Source organism: Haliotis rufescens, unplaced genomic scaffold, assembly GCF_023055435.1.
Source record: "Haliotis rufescens isolate VD_foot unplaced genomic scaffold, xgHalRufe1.0.p SCAF_76, whole genome shotgun sequence".
NCBI lineage: Eukaryota > Metazoa > Mollusca > Gastropoda > Lepetellida > Haliotidae > Haliotis > Haliotis rufescens.
In genome coordinates, this window is record NW_025964368.1 from 94,323 (window position 1) to 117,861 (window position 23,539).

The 23,539-nt window shown below is 41.7% G+C and overlaps 1 protein-coding gene across 2 annotated transcripts; it reads right to left on the bottom strand.

Annotated features, from left to right (window-relative positions):
* Nucleotides 1–2,536: 2,536 nt before the first annotated feature.
* LOC124136014 (laccase-2-like) lies at nucleotides 2,537–17,708 on the bottom strand. 2 transcript variants are annotated; one of them, XM_046501751.2, is made up of 3 exons: nucleotides 17,655–17,708; nucleotides 8,433–10,425; nucleotides 2,537–3,553 (listed from the first exon to the last, which is right to left on the bottom strand). In XM_046501751.2, the coding sequence occupies exons 2-3, from the start codon at nucleotides 10,405–10,407 to the stop codon at nucleotides 3,474–3,476; spliced, it is 2,055 nt and encodes a 684-aa protein (XP_046357707.2). In that variant the 5' UTR covers nucleotides 10,408–10,425; nucleotides 17,655–17,708; the 3' UTR covers nucleotides 2,537–3,473. The 2 variants fall into 2 exon arrangements, with proteins under 2 accessions (XP_046357707.2, XP_046357706.2); XM_046501750.2 differs by lacking the exon at nucleotides 17,655–17,708 and adding an exon at nucleotides 17,002–17,064.
* Nucleotides 17,709–23,539: the final 5,831 nt, after the last annotated feature.

Sequence of the window (23,539 nt, forward strand, 5' to 3'; positions counted from 1 at the left end):
ATATAACACAACGAGCGTGCAGCTATTTATGGAGGCTATAACAGTGTGTGGATGCTTTGAGAATTGGTTTAGATGTGTCTTCATTGGTATCAGTTGTTTGTACTGATGTATAGTATTTCTTTAAACTGTAGCATTGATTGAAGTCACCCTAAATATCACTTTAACATTACACAACTCTATCCGGACAATACACTCGCTACTTCTCATATCCAAGATACAAATGAGGATATAATAAAACTGCTTTAGTTCTACACCTGTCCTCGATGGCATCAGTTGTGTCTACTGTCAATTCTGGTATTTCTACAAGCTGTCACCGCAGTTTAAATCAGGGTATATGCGATAAATAATTTTCCTCAGGTTTTACCGACAACTAATATAAAGGCGGCGCAACTCCCTCACTAGTCCGGACGAAGTGCTCCTGTAGCCATTGGTCAAAAGCCCATCAATTCGCGGGTATGGTGAAAAATAATATTGTGATGAAAAGAATGTGGATATTACTGAGAAAAAAACTGGGTTCTCAATACCCTCATAATGCATAGTCGGAAGTTTCCGTGTCTCGGTATATTTTGTTTGAGCAATTATTTGTTTAATAACTCAACATATTACATAAGTAATCCAGCTAAATCAAGAATAAAATTCAATATGCGTGGTTCTTGGTCGAAATGTTTAGGGTCGTGATGGTTCCTGAACAGTTGTTTAACTCGTCGCAATCCTCGGTGAAGTGTCGCGTGCGTCCCTCACTTTACCTGATGTTCTCGTATTCGAAGATTTACAAACTCATCTTTTCCACTCTATATGTAGCGAAATGAATGTCCTTTATATCAAAGCGTCTTGAGAACGTAACAAGTCTGTGTGTGGTTACTGATAGTCAGTCTGATCCGTTACAGACTTGCGTACTGCCTTTCTTTAGTAACTAAACGGTTTGTCGGACTTCCAGTGTTGATGCGGGTGCAGTGCAAAAGGTTCTACAGTGTATCGTCGGATGTAGGGTCGCATGTCTGATAGCGGCCAACGAGCTGGTAACCGAGTGCAGGCTTGCTTTCTGCAGTTCTGAGGTTCTGCTGTTGACGTGGATGGGCTCATTATCTGTCGGGTATCGGTCAAAATAGGGAATTGCAACAAGTAAATGTATAATGCACATAAATTTTAATTCCTTCAATGGTGATGATATTGTTTAAATATAAGGATGATGGTTCATCAGTTTCAAAATGTTGCATATTTAAGAAGATTTTTGAGTTTCAAAGCATATCATTTAATATCATAAACAGTCAAAGGTTCGGAAGAATGTCATTTGATTACAACAAACTACTCACCGTTCTACAAGGATATTCATTATACCAAAAGATTGCTTCAAAATCATTGTAAGTCATATTGTATTGACCAGGAAGGCGTGTCTCTCAGTATCCCCACTATGATATAAGTAGTAGCCTGCAACCTCGGGGTATCGCGGTACTTGTCATGTACGCTAAACGGAACAAAATGCACTCACTAACCTTTATGTTTATTCGTGTTCTCTGTATCAGATATCATTCATGTTATCAAACAATGCATATTTTACTTATAAAAGTTCATTATTTACATCAGTAGCTCCGAGTAAAAGCCGGGCCTCGCGCTCAGTTTGACAAGGGAGAGAACTCCATCGTATCGCGGTACAGAGAAAAGTTGTGTATGGAGATCCGAATTGGACAAAAAGAGGACATAATTCTACCAACCACTTGGTATGATCATGCCAGACATCAGTGATTTGTACAGACAAGTGCAAAGAAAGCACAAGTAAAATTCTAAATGTGTTATCAGCAATAGGTATTCAATGCATATTTACCGAAATGTAAGAGAAAAATATTTTTATAAGTCAACATCAAAATATCAGAAATGATATTTTAAGATTGTTTAAAAAAAATTGGATGACAATAATTTGTCACAAAATTGAAAAATGTTAAAAGTCAACAATAAATATATAAAGAGCACTCCTAGTATGCCCAAAGTATGTATTTATCTTTTGGTTACTAGTGAAGAACGTATTTCTAAGTTTGGCATTATGGCCCTTATGATCTCCCAATAGATTCTGGGCACAGAGCGGGAAAAAATGTGCGGACTACGTAACTTCCGTTACCTCATTAGTCGTCATGAATATGCAGATGATCTAGTTCAGGTTGATAGAGAAAGTTTACTTGGGGAACTGCGGGTTATATCGTTGGCCATTGATAGATGAGGGTAAGGCATTATTACAACAGATGCCAGAAATATGTATCAACGGATTAATAACTCCTTACTTACAGCAAAATGTCACATTCCGAGGAAATTGAAATTGTTTACGAAGTGAGCACTTCCTGGTTACTGATTAGCATTAATAGACAGCCGCTAAGAGGCGTGTCCCGCGTGAACTACCGGAAATCACAAATGCCGCGATACGATGAATGCCGCGGTACCATGGGGTCCGAGTATATATATTGGTGAATACCGTCCTTGATCAGGACAATCGTCATCATCAATTACCTGTAGCATTCAGTCAGTCTATATTGATAACAAGCCATAATACGGATTGGCAGCATTTATTCCAAAAGGGATGGCAGACATGTAAATAGGCCAACATGATTTTGTTTCATTTGTTTGTATTTTGCTTGAGATTAAGAGAAACCGAGGTCCATAACCGCCAGGAAACAATCAACAAGGTCACCAGCATGATCGCCCAATCCATTCAGTCCTTTATGATAAGCATAGGTTGCTGAGGACCAATTCTAGCGCGGAATCCCGACGTGGTAGTAACTAACAGTGAATGTGAATATGATATTCTGAGTGAGTGAGTGAGTGAGTGAGTGAGTATGGTTTTACGCCGCTTTTAGCAATATTCCAGCAATATCACGGCGGGGGACACCAGAAAAGGGCTTCACACATTGTACCCATGTCGGGAATCGAACCCGGGTCTTCGGCGTGACGAGCGAACGCTTTAACCACTAGGCTACCCGACCGCCCCTTATGATATTCTGAATCATTGCTGGATTGTATCGTAATCTTGTGAAGGTGTGAAGGTAATGATACATGTATATCTTAATAGGTTCAACATAAATAACTTCACTTGACCAAAGCTCATAAAACTAATATTGGGGCTGTTTTGGAAAGGTTCACTTCACTACCCAACTTAGAATTATTCAGTAAAAAGGGTTTGAAAACAAATCTGTATGTGAATTCTTTTGTATGTGTATCAATCTTGAATTTTACCTTCAAGGCTTCACTTAGAAAGCTATACATTTTCTTTCTTGTACTTATATATGTACAAATATTTAATAAACAATAACTAAACAGCACATTGTTCGTTTTGAGACGTGACACTTCTGAATGAATTGTTGATCGTTGACATGATTTGCAAATAGTAATTACATACACATTTGACTTGAAAAAATATTATGTAAAACACGGGGGAAAAGCTGAAGACTAATCTATAAACATCTGATGGCGAAGGTGAATTTCATCAGTTACCCCATGGTACCCGGTACCACCTTGTCAAGTGACAGCAGAAGCAGCGCAATTACCGTCTTGAGTGAAAGACGCGAAGCTGAAAAAAATCCAAAACATTGTTATTCTAACCATCTGATAGTCGGCGTTGAAATAAATACTTTATACCAACCGTTTCATTGTCAATGAGCGTAACAAGAAATGTTGTTTTTCAAACCAATTGAATGTTCGCGTGCGAGAGCACTGGCATAACTTATTTTAACCAATATCCGCTTCCGAAGACTATACAGACAAGAGGGTGGCTCCGTGGTCGAGTAGATAAAGTGTCTGTCCGGAAGAAACAAGATCGGTGTCCGTTTCCCGGCCTGACGTTAAAAGATACTAGCCTTCCTGGCTTTAAATATTTGCTGCGGGGAACCTTGAAAGATTTGATTTCTAAATGTTTGTCGAAGGATTTTGAAGACATGTACCCCAAAGAAAGTGAAAATTTTGAATCTAATACGGCCGCCATGCCAAGTTAGTTTGGACATGCAACCACGAACCAAACATATGAAACATATGGCATCAAAACTTCATGTAAATGGTCAAAAGTTTCTAAATTGAGCCTAACAAGATATGATTTTAAAGTAAAGTTTATGAGAAAAAGTCAATCGTAAGTGAAATCTAATATGGTTGCAACAAAATATTATCTTTAAAAAACGACTGACTAGTTTGATGTATTAAGTATGGAGACAATTCTTAGTCAGTTTGAAAGCATTTGTCTTGAATGTCAGAAGTATGGTTTTGAAAAAAATACCCAAAATGAAGTTAAATGCCCTCTGAAATTCTTGAAACAAATCATTTCCATATTCATAAGAAATCTCTGCAGAGTCGTTTGCAAGATCCTGACTATATGATGAACATGTGTTTGTGAATCCCTCTCAAATTGTAATGATACCAGATGTTCACGAAAACGTTTAGGGCGAAACCTTAATTATGAAAGAGCATACGTCTTAACTACAAAGCCTATAGCACATTGCACTATTGCCCCGACAAACGGATGAGTGTGAATTTCAATTTCAATCCCATCTCCGTGACTCGTCACTATATGGCTGAACTATTGCCGATGTAACGTTAAATCTTAACTCACTCACCCATCTCCGTGGGTGGTATACAACCCAAGATGTCGATGAGAGGTCCTAGGTTACCCATCCCAGGAGACCAGAGCCAAGTATCCAACACGTGCCAAAGAAGACACCACATGTAGCAAGATGAATCATTGTGCACCGAAGCCCTAGAAAAGCTCCGGTTGAAAATGAACTCCAAATATCCTGTGTTGTTACTGCAGTTCAATCAAGCGGTCATACACCGTACACTGGTTGTCTTGTTGGTTCACAACGGGTTTCACTGAGACATTAAACACATCAACAGAAGCCGACTGTGACACCAAATCGTAGGTTACGTCAATGTGCGAATGCCAGGAATAAAACTTGGTGTCATGTAGTATTATCTTGGGCATTCTGCTATTGATGAGTAATTATGAATGATGTCTTTACAAAGTCTATTCTGATGTGAATTATATATTTTTTGATTTGTTAAATGATGTTAAACATCGGTGCATATTCTGTAAAATGTGCTACATTAACAAAAAGCAGACACACCCTGAAATATAGCGCAATAAATTGTAATTGAAACATACCAAAGATTGGTCAATTGTAGCATCATTATTTTTCGTAAGTAACATGAAAAACGCAGCATCGCACCAAATCACCCAATTTGCAACATACCAACATTAAGACATCAAACAACAAGGAAAAGACTTATATCGTGTCCAGTTGAGCAGATAATGGACTGTGCCAAATTTACAACTGCTCTGAATCTAATTTTAGCATATAATTATGTCATTACAGATACTGATCCGACTGATTATTAATACATATATATATATATATATATATATATATATATATGTGTATGTGTGTGTATGTATGTGTGTGTGTATGTGTGTGTATGTATGTGTGTGTATATGTGTGTGTGCATGTATGTGTGTGTATGTATGTGCGTGTATGTATGTGTGTGTATATGTGTGTATGTATGTTTGTGTGCATATGTGTGTGTATATGTGTGTGTGTGTGTGTGTGTGTGTGTGTGTGTGTGTGTGTGTGTGTGTGTGTGTGTGTGTGTGTGTGTGTGTGTGTGTGTGTGTGCACAAAAGGACGAAACTAAAATGGGACAAACCCATCCTGTCCCAGCCAGCTGTGATCCAAAGTCTGACTGACCTACATGAGAGGTTTGTAGTTGTTTCCACCGACAAGGCCTCAAATAACATAACCGTTATATGTAAGCATCACTACATTGATGGTTTGATCGAACAACTTTGCATAAGATGACCATAGATACAGTCGCATATCTATCTTCATAGATTCAGGTCAAATTGTCAAATTTGTGAGCAAATGCCATTTGAAGTTCAGAAAAGCTGGACTTCCTCATTGATAACATCAATGTCACATTTGGGAGTAAGATATTTGGGCAATAAGTAGGTGTACCAATGGGCACCAGTTGCGCTCCTTCTTTTACTGATCTGTTTCTTTATGCAAATGAATAAGAATTTCAGCTCGGATTGGCAAAATCAAAACAAGGGAACTTGGCCAAGAAATTTATCTTAAGCCTTAGATATATCGATGATCTGATATCGTTAAATAACCATCAACTAGCCTATTCCCTTTCACTCATTGACCTATCTGAACTAGAAATAAAAGCGACCACTGAGGCCGCCTCATCTGTTTCATATCTGGATCTATGCATGAAGATTCAGAGTGACAAAACACTTCCCTCAAGACTGTATGGCAAGTGGGATGACTTCAACTTTCCAATAGTCAACTTTCCCTTTATGTCTAGCAATATCCATGCAGCTCAAGCCCTTGGTGTCGACATTTCGCAACTTTTGTGGGTACGATCCAGAATGTTCCTTCTACAACACTTGCTCAGAAGATGTTTGATCAGGGTAACAACAATCAAGGCCTCAGTAAATCTTTCAAAACGTTTTATGGAAGACATGTGGAGGACAAATTTGACGCATCAGTGACAAAAATTAAGTCCGATGCAATTCCCTATTTTGACTTGTACCATACATTCCCGTGCTTTTTCAGGTGAACCACTGACTTGCCTTTGTATGTGTTAATAACGGTAGCCACCGATCGGGTAGGATATGCTCACCTTTTCGCGAACACCTATAGTATCATCACTATTTGATTGTGATTCGTAAACACTTGTTCATGATATCGTACAATCGACTCTGTTTTGGGCAAAGATTTCACATGAATATGGATAGGATTTTGTCTTTTTTAGACAAAATCCATACCTGGCCACAGGAGACAGAGAGATACGCCCTAAAACAGTGTTGGAGTAACAACTCAAATAACAATGTCAATATCTGGTGTGGCAACAGGCGAGGCAACAGTGGCACTTTGATAACACCAGATAAGTGAAAACAGCATGATTGAACCAACTGAGCTAGCGTAAGCGTAGCATATCAAATTAGACATGTTCTGTGGGAGAGAGGTCTGGAGAAACTGCCGGCCATGACAGTACAGCAATGTCATGCTGCCTCTAAAAGTCTTTAACAACATGTGCGACGTGTAGGCGGATATTATCCTGCTGTAACCTGACGTTACGTCCAAGCATTTGCACAAAGGGTACAGCAAGATCTCGAACGATGTCGTCCCGAAAGTGTACGGACTTCCACTTGCCACATGCCATTAACAATGTGTTTTCTCATGAGCTGTGATCCAACCCCATACTATTACACTTTCCGAAAAAAACTGACGGCGTTGAGTAACAAAAGCGATGCTTAAATGTTCTCCTGGACGCCAGGACCCTTGCACGACCCTCTTCTGAACCTCAGTTGCTGTCTACACCAAGATAGGCGTTCCAGACGCGGACAAGGAAGCAAATCAGTGGACGTCGGAGCTTCCATGTTATGCTCACTCAACCCGTTGTGTATGGTTCTGCCAATTGGTCTCAGGTTATTGTCCGAGTTCTTAATGTGGCAGTTTGGTATCGATCCCGTACATCAACAATCGAATATGGTTGTCTTATTCACGTGACGTCACACGTGGACAACCGGCCAGTGGCAAGTCATTGGTGTTGCCCTTCTGTAGATAACATCTCGGAAGAGATGATATTGTGTTTCGATGAACATGAACATGTTTTGCGCAATTCCTGTTTGCAGCATACCCACAACGCCTAGAGGTTGATTTTCAACAAGCCGTGGCATTGTGTCATCGTTTTTCACGGATAAGCTAAAGCTGACAGCTGTTCACATTCAGAACCCACGTGAATTCGTATCATGCTCCCAAGAAACACGCAAACATCCAAATTATGCGCTGTGCTTTAACATGCATGTTGCAAACAACATTAAAGTCGATCTTAAAGTTGTGTTTGTTCTTTATCGCCGCACTCAGCAATAATCCAGCTGTATGAAGGCGGTCTGTAAATAATCGAGTCTGGACCAGACAAGCCAGTGATTGACATCATGAGGATCGATCACCGAATTGTGATCGATGACATGCATCAACCAATTCAGCGAGCCTTATCACCCGATCCCGTTATAGTCGCCTTTTACGACAAGCATAGTCCCCTTTTACAGCAAGCATGGGTTGCTGAAGATATATTCCACCCTGGATCTTCCAGGGTCGACCATAAAGTCATGTCTTCAAGAATGTGTATTTGATAGATGTATTATTTCATTTTTAGAATATATATATTTTTATAGAACCCTATTTATTGATTATGCTTACATATTTTTTGGTGTGTACGTGTATATTTAATTTGAAGTATATGTTGCAGAGTTTTTGTTGTGACGGTCTACAATGTATCCTCTGTGGATATGCCGATCCATCTTAAATTCGAACACCCCAGGTAACATATATGTGAAGCACAGTTATATTTTCGATTTGTATGTTTAACATTTTTTTAGAAGGAGGTGGGATAATATTTACCTTTGGCTCCAGACACTGGTGGCAGTTTGAAATCTGTGTAATCACCACAGACAGGGAATCCTTGAGGAGGCTTGGGATGTTTGGAGAAGGATTCATTGACAGCCATGGCCATTCCGTTAGTGTTATGGAGGTCAATGTGGCAGTGGAGAAACCAGACACCAGGGTTGTCAGCCTTGAATCGTGTAATGACGTAGCCTCCACTTGGGACAATCATTGTGTCCTTCAGGGGAGGGATACGCTTTGTTGAGGACTGTTGAGAGTATATTTGTCTCTTCTGTCTCCCTCTCCATTTAGCAACATTGCAGTAGTCGTCCTCACACTCAACATTGTCATTGTCCGCCAGATACTTTCCAGTGGTTGTATCATACTGAGGGAACCCGTACGCCAAGACGTAGACTGAATGACCATGAATGTGAATCGGATGAGACCAACCTCTGCCCTTACCCATGTTAAAGAAGATCAGCTCCACGATATCACCTTCACTGATATCTATAGTATACATGCAGCTACATATTTTGTCAGCCCCACATTTGTCTCCAAGGTCTGAACACGCAGAATGGACTCTGGAAGGTTGAGTTAACGCTGATACTTTAGGGGATACAAACTGTCGCCCATTTACAGACCCAGGAGTGTTTCCTGGTTCTCCGGGAAAGGCGAAGTTCAGGAAGAACTGTTTGACCTGTTTCGCCTTCAGGATTTCATCTCTATCCTTGTCGTCTTCCGTCCCAGAAGCGTAGTTGTATGTGGTGCAGTTGCGATATTGCCCTGCAGGGTAGTATCTATATGGACAGTTAAATATTAGACATGGCTGAATCGCACTGCATGTTCTCTCATTTGATATCAGTGCATTGTTACTTGAGTCATTTACATCACGTACATAGCTAAGAATAGCCTCTGCAATATGCATGCTGGTTTTGTTGACCTCCAAAGACTCTGCCACAATCATGTAATCTCCTATTTCTTGATTAGTTTCCAAGTAGAAGTCATACCGCTCACCAGTCTGAATAACAAAGGAGTCCACGGGCATAGGTTTCAGACCTCTTCCATCAGAAGCAATTATAGTGATGGGATGACCAGCCACATAGACTCGGAAGGGATAGAGAGTTGCTGCACTGATCACTCTAAAGCGATATGTCTCATTTGCAACTACTTCAAATCTTGTAAGAGGTGCCCCATTATGTTCCTGTGGACCAGATCCATAATGGTATCGACCTCTCCCATTGATCAGTCCACTATGCAATTCAAATCGGCTAAACAGCGCTCCATCAAGAGTTTGTGTTTCTTTATACCTTTCACAAATTGTCGACTTTTCATCACAATTATAAATACCATGTATCATTTTCTGGTAGGCTGTTTCTGGATCCATGTCATGGTTCCAGTCCTGGATAATGATGATGTGTTTGTCGATAATATTTGGTTGCAACTCTCGCTTCTTGACAATCAGAGGACCATAGAGCCCCATGCTTCTTTGATCCCCAATATGAGCGTGATACCAGTGTGTACCAGCTGGTGAAGCCTTGAACTTGTAAGTGAATGTTGACCCAGGCAGAATAGGGCACTGGGTAATGTAGGCCACCCCGTCCATCCAGGGAGTTTTCCTCTGATGTATGCCATGCAAGTGGACCGTGATACTATCTGTGTGGAGCTCGTTGGTTACCGACAACTCAACATTCTGATCTTCCATGATGAGCTCTGGACCAGGGAATGTTCCGTTGACGCTGATGACAAGTCTGGCGTAGACTCCATCAGTTGTAAGAACACTGTTCAGTACCGCTGGGTCACGAATAGGTTTTGTTTCATCATAGTAACGAAGACCTCCATTTGTAGGCATGACTCGCCTGGACCCATCCATCATGGTAAGTCGGGGTTCAACTGGCAGCTGGATCTTGCAGGGGTCATCATTTTCACCACACTCAAATGTTCTTGCTCCAAATGCCATCATAAGAAGGATGAATACACTGACAATGTTGGCCATTCTGATAGACGTAGAAACCTGAAATAAAGAGTTGAGGTATGAATAATGTGTAATGTCATTGCAACTTTACAATACAAAGGACAATTAGGATCTTTCGATTGTTTCAGGAACAAACAATTTTACAGTAAAGAGTGCTGTTATCATTGCAGGATATTCACAGGTTACACATTCAGAGAACAAATTATATAATGACTATCTCAAAGTAACTTCAAATTTGTTCCAAAACCTCTCTGTCTTCCTCTTTCACTGACGTTTCAACCTACTGGTTATTATTGTAAATATCAATATTGGAGATATTTTCCTGTGTAAATAAAGCAACAAAACCCTTTACATATATAATAGAAATCTCTGCATAAAGCAGAGTCGATGGTACGATTCCGACTATTTCATGAGCATGTGTTTATGAATCACTATGACATAGTGATGATACCAGGTGTTCGCGAATAGGTGAGTGTATCCTGCCCTACCTGTTGCACCAATCATAAACACATGCAAAGGAATTCAGTTGTTCGCCTGAAAGAACACGGGAACATTTGACACAAGTAAAAATAGGGAATTGTATCAGACATCATTTTTGTTATTGATGCGTCGAATTTGGAAATGTCCTCCACATGTCTACAAAAAACGTTTTGAAAGCTTTACTGAGGCCTTGAATGTTGTAACCTTGATCAAGCAACAAGAGTCGTATGACGCTCTTAGATATCTTGGTAGAAGGAGCACGCTCGATTGTGTCTCAAAAGTTGTGAAATGTAAACACCAAAGGCTGGAGCTGCTGGAATATTACACGACATAAGGGAAAATTGACTTTTGGAAAGTTGAAGTCATCCCTCTTGTCATTAAGTCTTGTGGAGAGTGTTTTGTCACTCTGAATCTTTATGCATCGATCTACATATGAAACAGATGAGGCGGTCTCGTTGGTCTCCTTTATTTGTAGTTCAGGTGGGTAAATCAGTGGAGGGAACTGGCTATTTGGTTGTTATTGACCGATATCAGATCATCGATATACCTGAAGCTTAAGTTGAACTTTTTGGCCATATTACCTTGTTTTGACTCTGCCAAACAAATTGGTATATAAGCTATAGTGTTTTGTTGACAGTTGATAAATAAGTTTTGAAATGTATTGTTTGTGATGAAAATACATACATTTTAGCTCTCACGTGCTTATGAAATTAAGGCATTTACCCTTGCCAATTCACTGGTTATATGTAATGAAATACGATCGATATCTATGAATAAAGAACAGGCGAATACATATACATATATATATATATAATCTGACAGGCGTAAATGCATGCTCAGGAATCATGCATATTGTTTCAATAAAGTTCGGGGATAACACAATCCAAGGATTAAGATGCAACGTTCATTTTAAAACAGGATAATCATAATCAGGTTGAGATTTTTAACATATCAAGGGGCGCCAAATGCACAATGAAGCGACAACACCCTTTCCATAATCATAAGAAATCTAAAATGAGAGTCAATTGTACAATTCCGATTACATGTATATCATCGATAATCCAACACTTTGCAAGGATTTAAAACGACGCCTCCAGCTGTTATATAATATGACAAATATCGCAGATGTTTTAAAGGTAAGTCAGTGAGTGAGTTGGGTTTAGCGCCGCTTTTAACAGTATTCCAGTAATATCACGGCGTGTCAGCCTAATGTAGGAGGAAAGCCCGAAGTGATGCAGGTCTTGGACGTTTACCAGTTATGTGAAACCCACGAGCACGGGTATGGTGCTGACAAACCTAGACACATAATCGGGGCGAACCGGGATTCGAACCCACAATCATAGGTTTCTGGTGTGCCCAAGGGACGCAACTCTGCATAGCGAATCGCGGCGCCTTGGACGACTGGGCCACCCGTGCCCCCACGTTGTATAGGACCTAATCAGGATATTAAAATATCGCACGCCCGCATTTATAGGTGTCTTTGATTTGTTCAAAGATTTAAAGTTTTTTTTCGAAAACTAAAGATGTAAGAAGTCATGTTCATACCTAGAGTAGAGAAGATGTCAGCTGTTGAAAAAGCCCTTACATAGTTATAGGTAAACGATGGACTGTTTACATGGGAATACATAAGGACCAACCTTCAATAACACGTAGTTACATTACAATGATGTTTAATTTGCAGTTTACACGATATACGGCTTTGCCATTGGACGAGAGGTCGGTCACATGACCGCGAAAGTGACGTTCATAAGTGTGTGAACGACACAATTTGACGTTCATACGTTTTTCACGAGACCGTGTTCTTGAAATGACGTAAACACTGACGGACTACTTCCACATCCTGGTGGAATCCCTTGGAATTCCCAAGCACGAATACACACAACAGCGTTGTTTCTGATCATTTAGACCCTTTAAGCTTGAACTCAGCGTTTTAGTATACATTGAGAAACGTCAGAGACTTTGACAGCATGATCTTTTACGAATATCCTCGCTACGACCCATCCTAGTGAACAAAACGAAGAAATGCACATCCAAACAATGATAGTATCGACTCGATCCATGTCTAGGCTAACAGTGACAGTCTAAAGCAATCTATGAGTTTTTCCTTAGTGTCTATTTGACAAATCTTTAATCACCTTTCAATGATCGGCCAATAGATCAATGATGACCAAAACATTCACAGGTTCATTCACAACTTTCGAAATCTCTCCCGTCACGTTTATCGTGTCGGCCATTTTGACGTCTTGTACTTGGTGTAAATATACAGAACCGCAAAGAAACATCACCCCAAGTTACATTGCATTAAAAGTTGTCATGTAAATATCTGGGTAAAATTTTGTCAAAGTTTCTAAACATTTAACATCACCTTATCCGGAAAAATGAAATTTGATGATAAAAAAACATGGATCTCGGCAACGTCCATGGTAACCCGATGCACGTGAGTTCCGTGCAAATTGAAATGCACATGCGTTCCCCCATTTCTTGCCCATAAAAATCCACCCAGATCGGATAACATTCATTCGTTATTGAATTGCTGCCACCTGCCAAGATTGACAAGAAATCAGCTACACCAAGCCCGTTGACGATTGCAAGCTGGACAAATCACCCGGCAAGTAGCCAATGCATTTCAAGTCCACGTAAGGACCATATGCAGGCTCCACCAACACTACAGATGACCGAACACGTAGTGGAAGACCAAGGGTCACCAGCCGACGTCAGGATTGTCAGATTGTGCGACAGCATCTTCAAGATCGCTTTGTTACTGCTGCGGAAACTGCTCAACAGACCATGGGGACACACAAGCGACACATCAGTGCGGACACCGTGCGTCGACGATTGACGAGCAGACACCTCCTCTGTCACAGGCCACACCGAAGACCCATTCTGACACCACGTCATCGCCGGGACCGTCTTCAGTGGGCAACACAGCACCAGCAGTGGCACCACCAGCAGTGGAGAAGAGTCCTCTTCTCAGACGAGAGCCGTTACTGTATCTCAACAGCAGATGGAAGAGAGAAAGAGAGACTGGCGACGCCGTGTGGAACGTTATTTTAATGCTTGTGTTGTTGAGTGAGACCATCATGGTGCGGGGTGGAATTGGTCTTGCACAGAGGGCGGCCCTGTGGTCTTTCAGAGAGGCAATGGTGTCACAGCAGATCGGTACATTGATCAAGTCTTGAGACCACACGCCATACCTCATTTGTCACGTCATTAGCACAATGGCATCAGAACCACATGCAGTGGCCTGCCTATAGTCCCTATTTAAATCCCATTAAGCACCTGTGGGACGAGATTCAAAGACGGCTGAATGACGTCTGACCAAGGCCAACAACTGCAGCTGAACTGCGTCAGGCGTTCCTCAGAGAATGGGCTAAAGTGCCTATGGCCTTCATCAACCGCCTCATCCATTCCCTGTATCGACGTTGCACGGCAGTCATCAATGCACAAGGCGGACACACGAGATACTGACTTGTGATGCCATTTTCTCAGAGAATAGTGTTGTGTTTCACTTTAAGACCATTTGACAAAGCAATATGTGTATGAATTCCCCTCCAATATAAATTCCTCGAAAATCGCTAGTATCCTTTACTTCTAGTTTGGGTTGGTAAATCAGTGAAAGAGAATTTGGTATTTGACCATTATTGGACAAATCAGAGCATCAATATACCTGAGTGAGTGAACATGGCTTTACGCCGCTTTTAGCAATATTCCAGGAATATCGCGGCGGGGGACACCAGAAATGGGCTTCACACATTGTACCCATGTCGGGAATTGAACCCGGGTTTTCGGCGTGACGAGCGAACGCTTTAACCACCAGGCTACCCGACCGCCCCTTCTACGGGTATATACCTGAGCATAAGTTACACATTTTGATTCATATGCATAAAGGAACAGATCAGGAAGAAGGGGAGCGCAATTAATGCCCAAGGGGATGCCTACTTCTTGCCTTCTTGCAAATCTCCAAATTTCCCATAGATGTTATCAAAGAGGAAATACAAGTACATAGAATTCAATCATTGTCTTTGTACTTTTTCAGTTATTTGCTTTCATTTTGACTTCTTGCCTAAATGTCTTACCCCCAAATTTTACATATACACTCTCTCAAAAAAGAAACGCAACCCCTATATTTTCAAGATGTTTATCTCAATATTCAAATTATTATAACACATTTATTATTGAAGACAACAATATGAAATTTGGCATGGTAGCAGTACAGTTATGCAAGTTTAAGTCCAGACTTCGACAGTTCTCTCACTAAGATTGACTTGACTGCAAAGGGGGCGTCTTTCTCAGTACCTCGTATGAGCGCCACGAGCTGCGATCACAGCATTACACCTCCTAGGAACAGAACGGATTAGACGCCGGATTCTTTCCTGAGGGATTGCTCTCCACTCCTCCTGCAGTGCAACGGCTAGTGCATCCAACGTCTGCGGCGGCGGTGTACGTGCACGTACTCGTCAGTCCAGATAATCCCAAAGATGTTCGATTGGGTTGATGTCTAGTGATCGGGAGGGCCATGGTAACACGTTGACGTTAGAATTCTGGAGAAAATTCACCGTTGCATGTGAAGTGTGCGGCTGGGCGTTGTCGTGTTGATAGAGCTCCCTCTGTTGGTCGATAATCGGCAGAAGATGAGGCTGTAAGACGTCATTGATATAGCGCTGGGCTGTCAAATTGCCACGAATGATCACCAAGTCTGATCTTTCGTTGTAAGACATGGCTCCCCACACCATGACGCTCCCTCCTCCAAATCTGTCGACCTGCCGAACACAGTTCGGGGCAAAACGTTCCTTTCCTCTTCTATAGACACGCTGTCTTACGTCACGGCGTTGTAAGAGAAAACGTGATTCGTCACTAAACAAGACGCGCCTCCAGTTTCTGAGGGTCCATATCTGAACGTTGGTGCACCACCTGAGTCGTCGGCGTCGATGTTCGTGGCGTAAAACAGGTCCAATAAGTTGTCTTCTTGCACGTAGACCGGCCTCTCGTAGACGGTTCCTAATTGTTTGTGCGGACACTCTTCTCAAACCTGGCACCTGTGTTGCAGTGACGGTAGGTGTGGCTAGCCCATTACGTAGGTGGGTGACCCGGATGAATCGATCCTGAGGTGGTGTGGTAACCCTTGGCCTACCACTTCTGGGGCGATCTTCAGTTGCATGAAACTGGATGTATCGGCTCCAAAGTCGGGAAATCGTTGTTTTATGAACATTGACGTGTCGGGGGACGTTTCCAAAGCTTTGTCCGGCCTCAATACGACCAATGGCGATATTTCGATATGCAGCACTCAATCGTGGCATATTCGACCTTGTCGTTCGGTGAAAATGATAGAGTGAATCGCTTATCAACACGTGCTTTTATTAACCCATACTTCTACTGCTCTTTCCATGAATTGCACGTGCATGAGGCTTTTGGCATGGGCCACGTGAAAATTTTGCTCACTATGATAAAAGTAACAATAAAATGCCCTTGTGCATGAAAATTGGTGTGTTTGGGCGCTTACGTTAATAAACAGTGTACATGGTATAAATGCATATCAGAAAAATTGTATTTACAATCAATATTTTTCTTCTTGGGGTTTTCTCACATTTTCAGACTGGGGTTGCGTTTCTTTTTTGAGGAAGTGTATGGTAACCATGAGGAGAACCAATATTTCACATACAGAGAATCTCACCCGAGTGTCTTTTAATATAAAATATATCAACACGAGTCGATAAAAGTGGGAAAACTCCGAGGCTTGCCAAGAATTATTTCCACTTTTATCAACGAAAAGCCATTGAAATACAAACATTCAGGAAAATTCTCTGAGTTTTTGAGAATCCGCATGACATTCATTTCACTTGTCTTAAATAATTTCTTTGAATATAAAGAAAGTCCTTTCGTGATTGTATTAAGGATTATTAATCTTTGTGACAGGGAATTACAGGTACATTTGCTGGACCCAGCAATATCTCTCTATGTTTGGATTTGTATAGAGCTTTGGAATCCCATACAAATGAGAAATGGATATGTCTTTAGGTTTAAGGTTAAAGTCAAATGCCGATAGAACTGATGCGTGGTTTAATGTGTTTGTAAATGTTAAATACAGTAAAGGCGGAATAATGCATAGGTACGATATTGCGGTTAAAGAGTACGTACCTGCTGTAATCAAGCCTAATGTCCTCTCTCTGTCTTTGTTATGTCATGTGACTGTGTTTTCCCTTTTAATAATCAATGTCAATTGTTTCTTATCTCCAAGGTCATGTCATGATAGCCAGCAGTTCTCGGAAATCGTGACTTCTCAGATAAACTCTCGCTCGAAGGAGGAAGTGTGACCTAAATATATACATTGAGTGTAATGTGTTCGTGTAATGAATTATCAATGTATTGAAAGAGTCCATTGATAAATAGAGGTTATCACGCCTCATGTGTTTGGGGATGGTAAATATCCTGTATTAGGAATAAACATCGTTCTTAGCGAGCCTTGGCGAGAAAACATATTGTTTATTCCTAACACAGGATATTTACCATCCCCAAACACACATGCGTGATAACCTCTTCCTCATATAATGTCATTCTTCAATTCTGTGCTTGAAAATCGCTTTCCTTCTCTCACAATCATTACCGAAGCATTGAAAGTTTTCCTGGAATGTGCGCATTAGTATACATTACGTCACAGGGTACATGTAAGTGATGTGTTAGTCGGTCAGTGACAGTAGTCTATATAGTTCCAACTGAAACATGTTTCTTATACAGTGGCGAAACAACATGCACGCAAAACAGCAATTGCCTATACAAATTGATTTACTTGCCTTTCGCGGCAATCCATCGGTCCGACCGCTAGAGTAACTGCCCTTTGTCACTTTGTAAACAGTGAAAGTAGTCCCTACTTGACCTTTAATATTTGCATCTCTATCCGCATATGACCCCAACGGATATCGTTTTTATCCGGTGGCTTTACCCTGCGGAGTCAACATTGTAGTTGGCAGATGTTCGTGTGACAAAATAGTCAAGATTAAACTTTACGCATATGTGGGATTGCCTTATTTTCATGCTTCAGAAAGGTCGAACCCAAATACCGTACTTTTGTGCCAGAGAACAATATTTTCCACATTCTCCAATACAGGCATAACATTATTTGAAGCGCTTGTAGAGTATTAGGTGAATGACAGTAACAGGTTATTGAGGTTACCGGTAGAATTGGGTTCAGTGACTATGTAACGTTGTCGATATAATTAGGTTGATGGCTTATGTTGGGTTGCGGAATATAGCGACTAAATTCCATCATTTACCTGTTTTCAGAGGCCTTTGGAAGGATCTGCAGTTGAAATGAAATAGACTAGTTGAGGACATAGTTGAGCTTTTGTTAATTATTTGACTGATAATGCTGACGTTTTCAACATTCTTCGGAATGATTCTCAGCTCTCAGCACATTCGAGTTCCTGTGGAATATCATTCCACATTGCAGGGGCAGAGATTGAGAATGACCTGTTACCTGATCGTGATTTTTATTTTGGTATTACTAGCCGGTGTTTTTCTTTAAACTGCCGACTCCTAGGTGGTATGTTAGGATGAATCAAGTCCCCCAGGTAGACTGGATCACTCTCTCAAACAACCCTGTACGTAACGACTAGAGTTTAAAACTTTATTTGTTCGAATTGACAGACAGTGCAGTTGAGGATATGATTTCATAATTTGGTCCTTGTGATGATTCGTGGTGCTCTGGTTTGTACACTCTGGGGATGGCTAATTGAACAGGAAGCATTCTGCAATGAATTACAGTAATTGCTTATATTATTATTGTGATCGCTGTGGTCAGTATCATATACAAATAGAGTGGTGATAGCAAAAGTCAGTGGGATAGTGGTCAAGCTTCCGAGATGGGCCAAGGCGGGGAATCAGGGATGATGAGTGACCTTCACAAGAAAGCTGGACTTGATGTAATGTCAGATGTAATATACGGTATATTATGTGTGGACCTACAAGCACTACTGTCGAGTTGGATACAATTTCACACAAGATTATTGCCAGTAACGCTAATATGAATACATACGTACAATGAATACAGTGGTTACATAGATGCATTGCTATCAATACAGGTGAGGTGGTGAGGTGAAATTGGGTTTAACGTCGCGTCCAAGATTATTGCACTTATATAGCGACGTGCGTGTGTGCGTGCAGTTTAACACGAATACCCCACTCAGACACAGTATACTGACTCCGCGCCGACCAGTCCTTGTTTTAGCCCCTTAATACCGAGAGCCAGACAGGATGACAACAAGTACCATCTTTTACCGTCTTTTGGTATGACGCAGCCGGGGATCGAACACCGGACCTTCCGCTCGCCGGGCGGACGCTCTACCTCTAATACAGACAATGGTGATACGGTAAGACGGTTATACAGTCAATGAAGATACAACGTTACAAATCGGAATCTGTAGTTGATTCAATCATGCTGTTGTAAAGGATACTCAAAAACATAACAGTTTAGACGGAGTAAATTAACAACACATTGCTTTGGTCAACAGCAGATTGTGTCATTCCAGTGTCTGCATTGATGTTTAAATACAGAACGACTCTTATACGTTAATGATGATTAAATGATGTATGTATGTAAACAGGGCGTGGAGTCATCCCACAGATGACATCCTTACCTTGTCAGATTGCTGACAGGGTTAACCTCTTTGATCATGTGGACAAGGCGTCCGATCATTAACATAGCCTCTGGATGCTCTCTCTCTTTTCTCCCTGTCCTTGGTTTCCTGTGGCAGCACCTTGAATTCGAGGAGTCACGTCTCCACCCACGCCAGCACGGAGAAGATGATGATCAAACACTAACTAAGGGGGTTCTTACTACTGTGGGTGGCCGAAAATCATGCTGACAAGGTAAGGATGTCATCTGTGGGATGACTACACGCGCCTCTACATATGAATGAAAAAAGTGTTGTGTATTTAAACCAGGTGGGGGATGGAGAGAAGAAGGTACAAGCTGACAAACAATAACAATAGGAATCATTTGTTTATAAGGGGGAATCTTGCAGTCAAACCAACTGACCCTGGCATTTGATACGCTGTATTTGTGCCACGGCCCAATTAGTACTTATTTAGTTGTTTGAATATTTACATATATTGTATATTAACTGCATTTATTAAAGATCTGATGTCGAAAAAACAGGTTTTTCTTTTCCGTAAGTACTTTGATCGTTAATTTACCATTGATCGCTTTCATCGCTTTCAGAAGACATGATTAACATTCTCCTTTATTTCTAGTATTTAAATATAAGAGAGAGTAAATAATTGGAAGGATGGATTAAACCCAATCATTATAAAGCTTTTGGTTTGGTTTGGTTTGTTGTTTTACGCCGCACTCAGCAATATTCCAGCTATATGACGGCGGTCTGTAAATAATCGAGTCTGGACCAGACAAGCCAGTGATTGACAACATGAGCATCGATCCACGCAATTGGGACCGATGACATGCATCAATCAAGTCACCGAGCCTGACCACCCGATCCCGTTAGTCGCCTTTTACGACAAGCATAGTCGCCTTTTACGGCAAGCATGGATTGCTGAAGACCTATTCTACCCTGGATCTTCACGGGCCCATTATAAAGCAGATGGAATTATAAGCATTATTCATTAATGACTCCATGTAGGCATGATGTAATACAAACTTAATCGTCGTAGAAGATTCATTTTCAGTTGTTTGTTTGTTGTTTAAAGCTGCACTCAGCAATATTCCACCTACATGACGTCGGTGTGTAAGTACTCGAGTCTGGACCATACAATCCAGTGATTGACATCATGAGCATCGATCTACGCAATTGGGAAACGATGACTTGCATCATCCAAGTCAGCGAGTCCGACCGCCCAATTGTTCAAAATAGCCTCTCAGGACAATTATTGGTTGCTTAATATTAACCCGAATCTTAGTATTTAACAGAAAGCGAAATAGCTGAATAGAAGATTAGTCCATTTATTAAAAAGAAAGTATTGTTCTCGTAAGTTATTATACAACGGACAAATTATTACAACATTACATTAATTTCCAATTCCATTGTTACAATATACTGCAGCATTGTCTTCAGAAGCCAAGTAAACCCTACCGAATCCTTCTGACCATTCTGGGCCGTTTCGACGGCGCCAGGTTGATGACGTCATTGACTTCAGAAGCCCAGTAATTCTGCCGAATCCTTCTGTCCATTCTGGGCCGTTTCGACGGCGCCAGTTTGATCACGTCATTGACTTCAGAAGCCCTGAAAACCCTAGCGAATCCTTCTGTCCTTTCTGGGCCGTTTCGCTGGCGCCAAGTTGATGACGTCATTGACTTCAGAAGCCCAGTAATTCTGCCGAATCCTTCTGTCCATTCTGGGCCGTTTCGACGGCGCCAGTTTGATCACGTCATTGACTTCAGAAGCCCTGAAAACCCTAGCGAATCCTTCTGTCCTTTCTGGGCCGTTTCGCTGGCGCCAAGTTGATGACGTCATTGACTTCAGAAGCCTAGTAACCCTACCGAATCCTCCTGTCCATTCTGGGCCGTTTCGACGGCGTCAGGTTGATGACGTCATGGCAAAGCACTGGCAGGTCTATGGCTATCAGGATACAAACAGCAGAGATGATAATCACAACACCGAAGGTCCCCAGAGCTCGTGCTGACACGCGCGGATCAGGGGCACTGGTGTGCTTTCTCTTGTAGGTCGACAGATTCTTCTGGTTGAGAAGCAGATTAAGTCGGATGTGATCAATCATGTCCTTTAGTTGATCTTGAGTGAGATTTGTTATGAGTGATTTCATACTGACAAAGCCCTCGCTGTGAAAATATGAATGGTGAACACTGTGGGTTTCTTCAACTATTGCTGTGTCGAAACTAGCTATTTCTGAAGTTGTTGTTTTGTCAGACGCAGGTGGGGTAATTAAAAGCCAGAGGTCTTGACTTGAAGACAACAAAGAAGTAGGGGTCGTATACGTCCTACTTTCAGATGAAAAAGATGGTTGTATGGTCGAAAGCCCGTGGTCCATGGTTGGGGTTGCTGGAAACATACTGGAAGTAAGTTCCTGTAAGTAATAGGAAGTGCACAGCCTGCTTGTTACTTCATCGACCTGAGGCGCCAGATATGTCCAGTCCTGAAACACAAGATATAATACCAGTAAACCGCTTCCCAAAGTACACCTTTAACACAAGTACAAACACACACGCATTCACGCGCAATCAAAGACTCTCAGGTCTCTCAATGGTCTCTTTGGTACCAGGTGGTACTAAATTCAGAATGCCCTGATATGCAATCGACATTCTAATATAGAAGAAGGTCGGATTGTTGGCCAAGTCGTCTAAAGCGCGGCAGAATTTCGTCGCTTAAGCGTGGACATGATCATTCGCGAAGTACATCCAAACTCAAACACTTACATTATTTATGTTATTCAAAGCCACACCCGCTGGATAGCAATATGCGGCTAAACCATTCCCAGCACCTGACAGATAGACGGCGTATTTGTCAGACCCATCCAGATAGTGGGTTCCTTCAGATACTTCTCTCACTCCAACTGAAATGTTGGTTCCTGGAACAGAGGACCATTGGAACTCGACCTGTACGGGGTTTGTGTCCAATGTTATTGATTGTGCTTGATCTGTGTGAGTGACGATAGTGACCCAGTGTTTATTGAAGTTTAAAGGTGTAATAAACGTGTATCGAGAGCGCCACTGTTCCTCGGGAACAAGAACTGCCATGCATGTCGGAGTCCCGCTGCTTCTGCTACTGCTGAATTTCATCACCATCACAGGTTTGTCTGACACGATTCCCACAAGCCTGTCAATGTTTACATCAAGCCATGCCCCAGATACTTCTATATTATAACTTCCGTTTCCAACAAGTATGTTTGTATCAGACATACTGGAGATGATCCTATAGGTATCAACCGGACCCCAGTGACTGTCGGAATTCGGTGCAGACACAAAATTCCTCCCCCATGTCCTCATTGGCAGAATCACTTCAACCAGATGCCTTCTCTCCGCAATAAATCTATTCCCACTGACCACGCCAACAGATTTATCTGCTTGAATGAGGGTTCCAGTGAGGTCTGTATCAGCTTCGAGAAGAAGGTTTTCAAATCGGTTCAACGTGACATTTACGTATTGTGGAGCAGTAACATGTACTTCATCCACGACCAATACACATCCAGGTGGTAAAGTGACCAACACACTGGTCATGGCTGAAGATGCAGTGATGGCCACTTGACTACGACCCTCGCCGTGAGTGATGACATAGTACTCCTTGCGCCAAGCTTTATCGTCCAGGACCAGGTAACCGTCTGTTGGTCCAAGTGACGAGCTGACAGCCATGACCGTAACAAAACCTTCTGTTGTAACAGAGAGGCTTTTAGTCGAACGTGCATGTCTAAACAGTGGATTTTCTTGAGTTACAGTCCATCCGTAACCACGTTGTCTGGTGACGTTAAATGGCGTTGATGTATTTCCTGCAGGATGGTGTATGGTGCCAGCCACTTCTTTTCTACTGAAGATTGAGATGAGAAGTTCGCCAGGAAATGGTCCCTCTTCCCCGGGCAGTATCGGTACGGTGAACGAGTCTCCTACGTGTGAGGCTACAAGACAAAAGGTTACAGCACTAGTTACTATTCTAACGTTTCGCACAGGCTTCAGGGCGACAGGTCAGAATGTGAAAATACTGCTTCATCGGTTGAC

What these genes read in the sequence shown, in the direction of transcription:
- LOC124136014 (XM_046501751.2), bottom strand. Translation starts at nt 10,407, where the DNA reads ATGGCCAACATTGTCAGTGTATTCATCCTTCTTATGATGGCATTTGGA. An exon ending in ACCAGTGTCTGGAGCCAAAG is followed by an intron (nt 3,554 to 8,432) that starts GTAAATATTATC and finishes GATTTTTTTCAG; the next exon opens with CTTCGCGTCTTTCACTCAAG.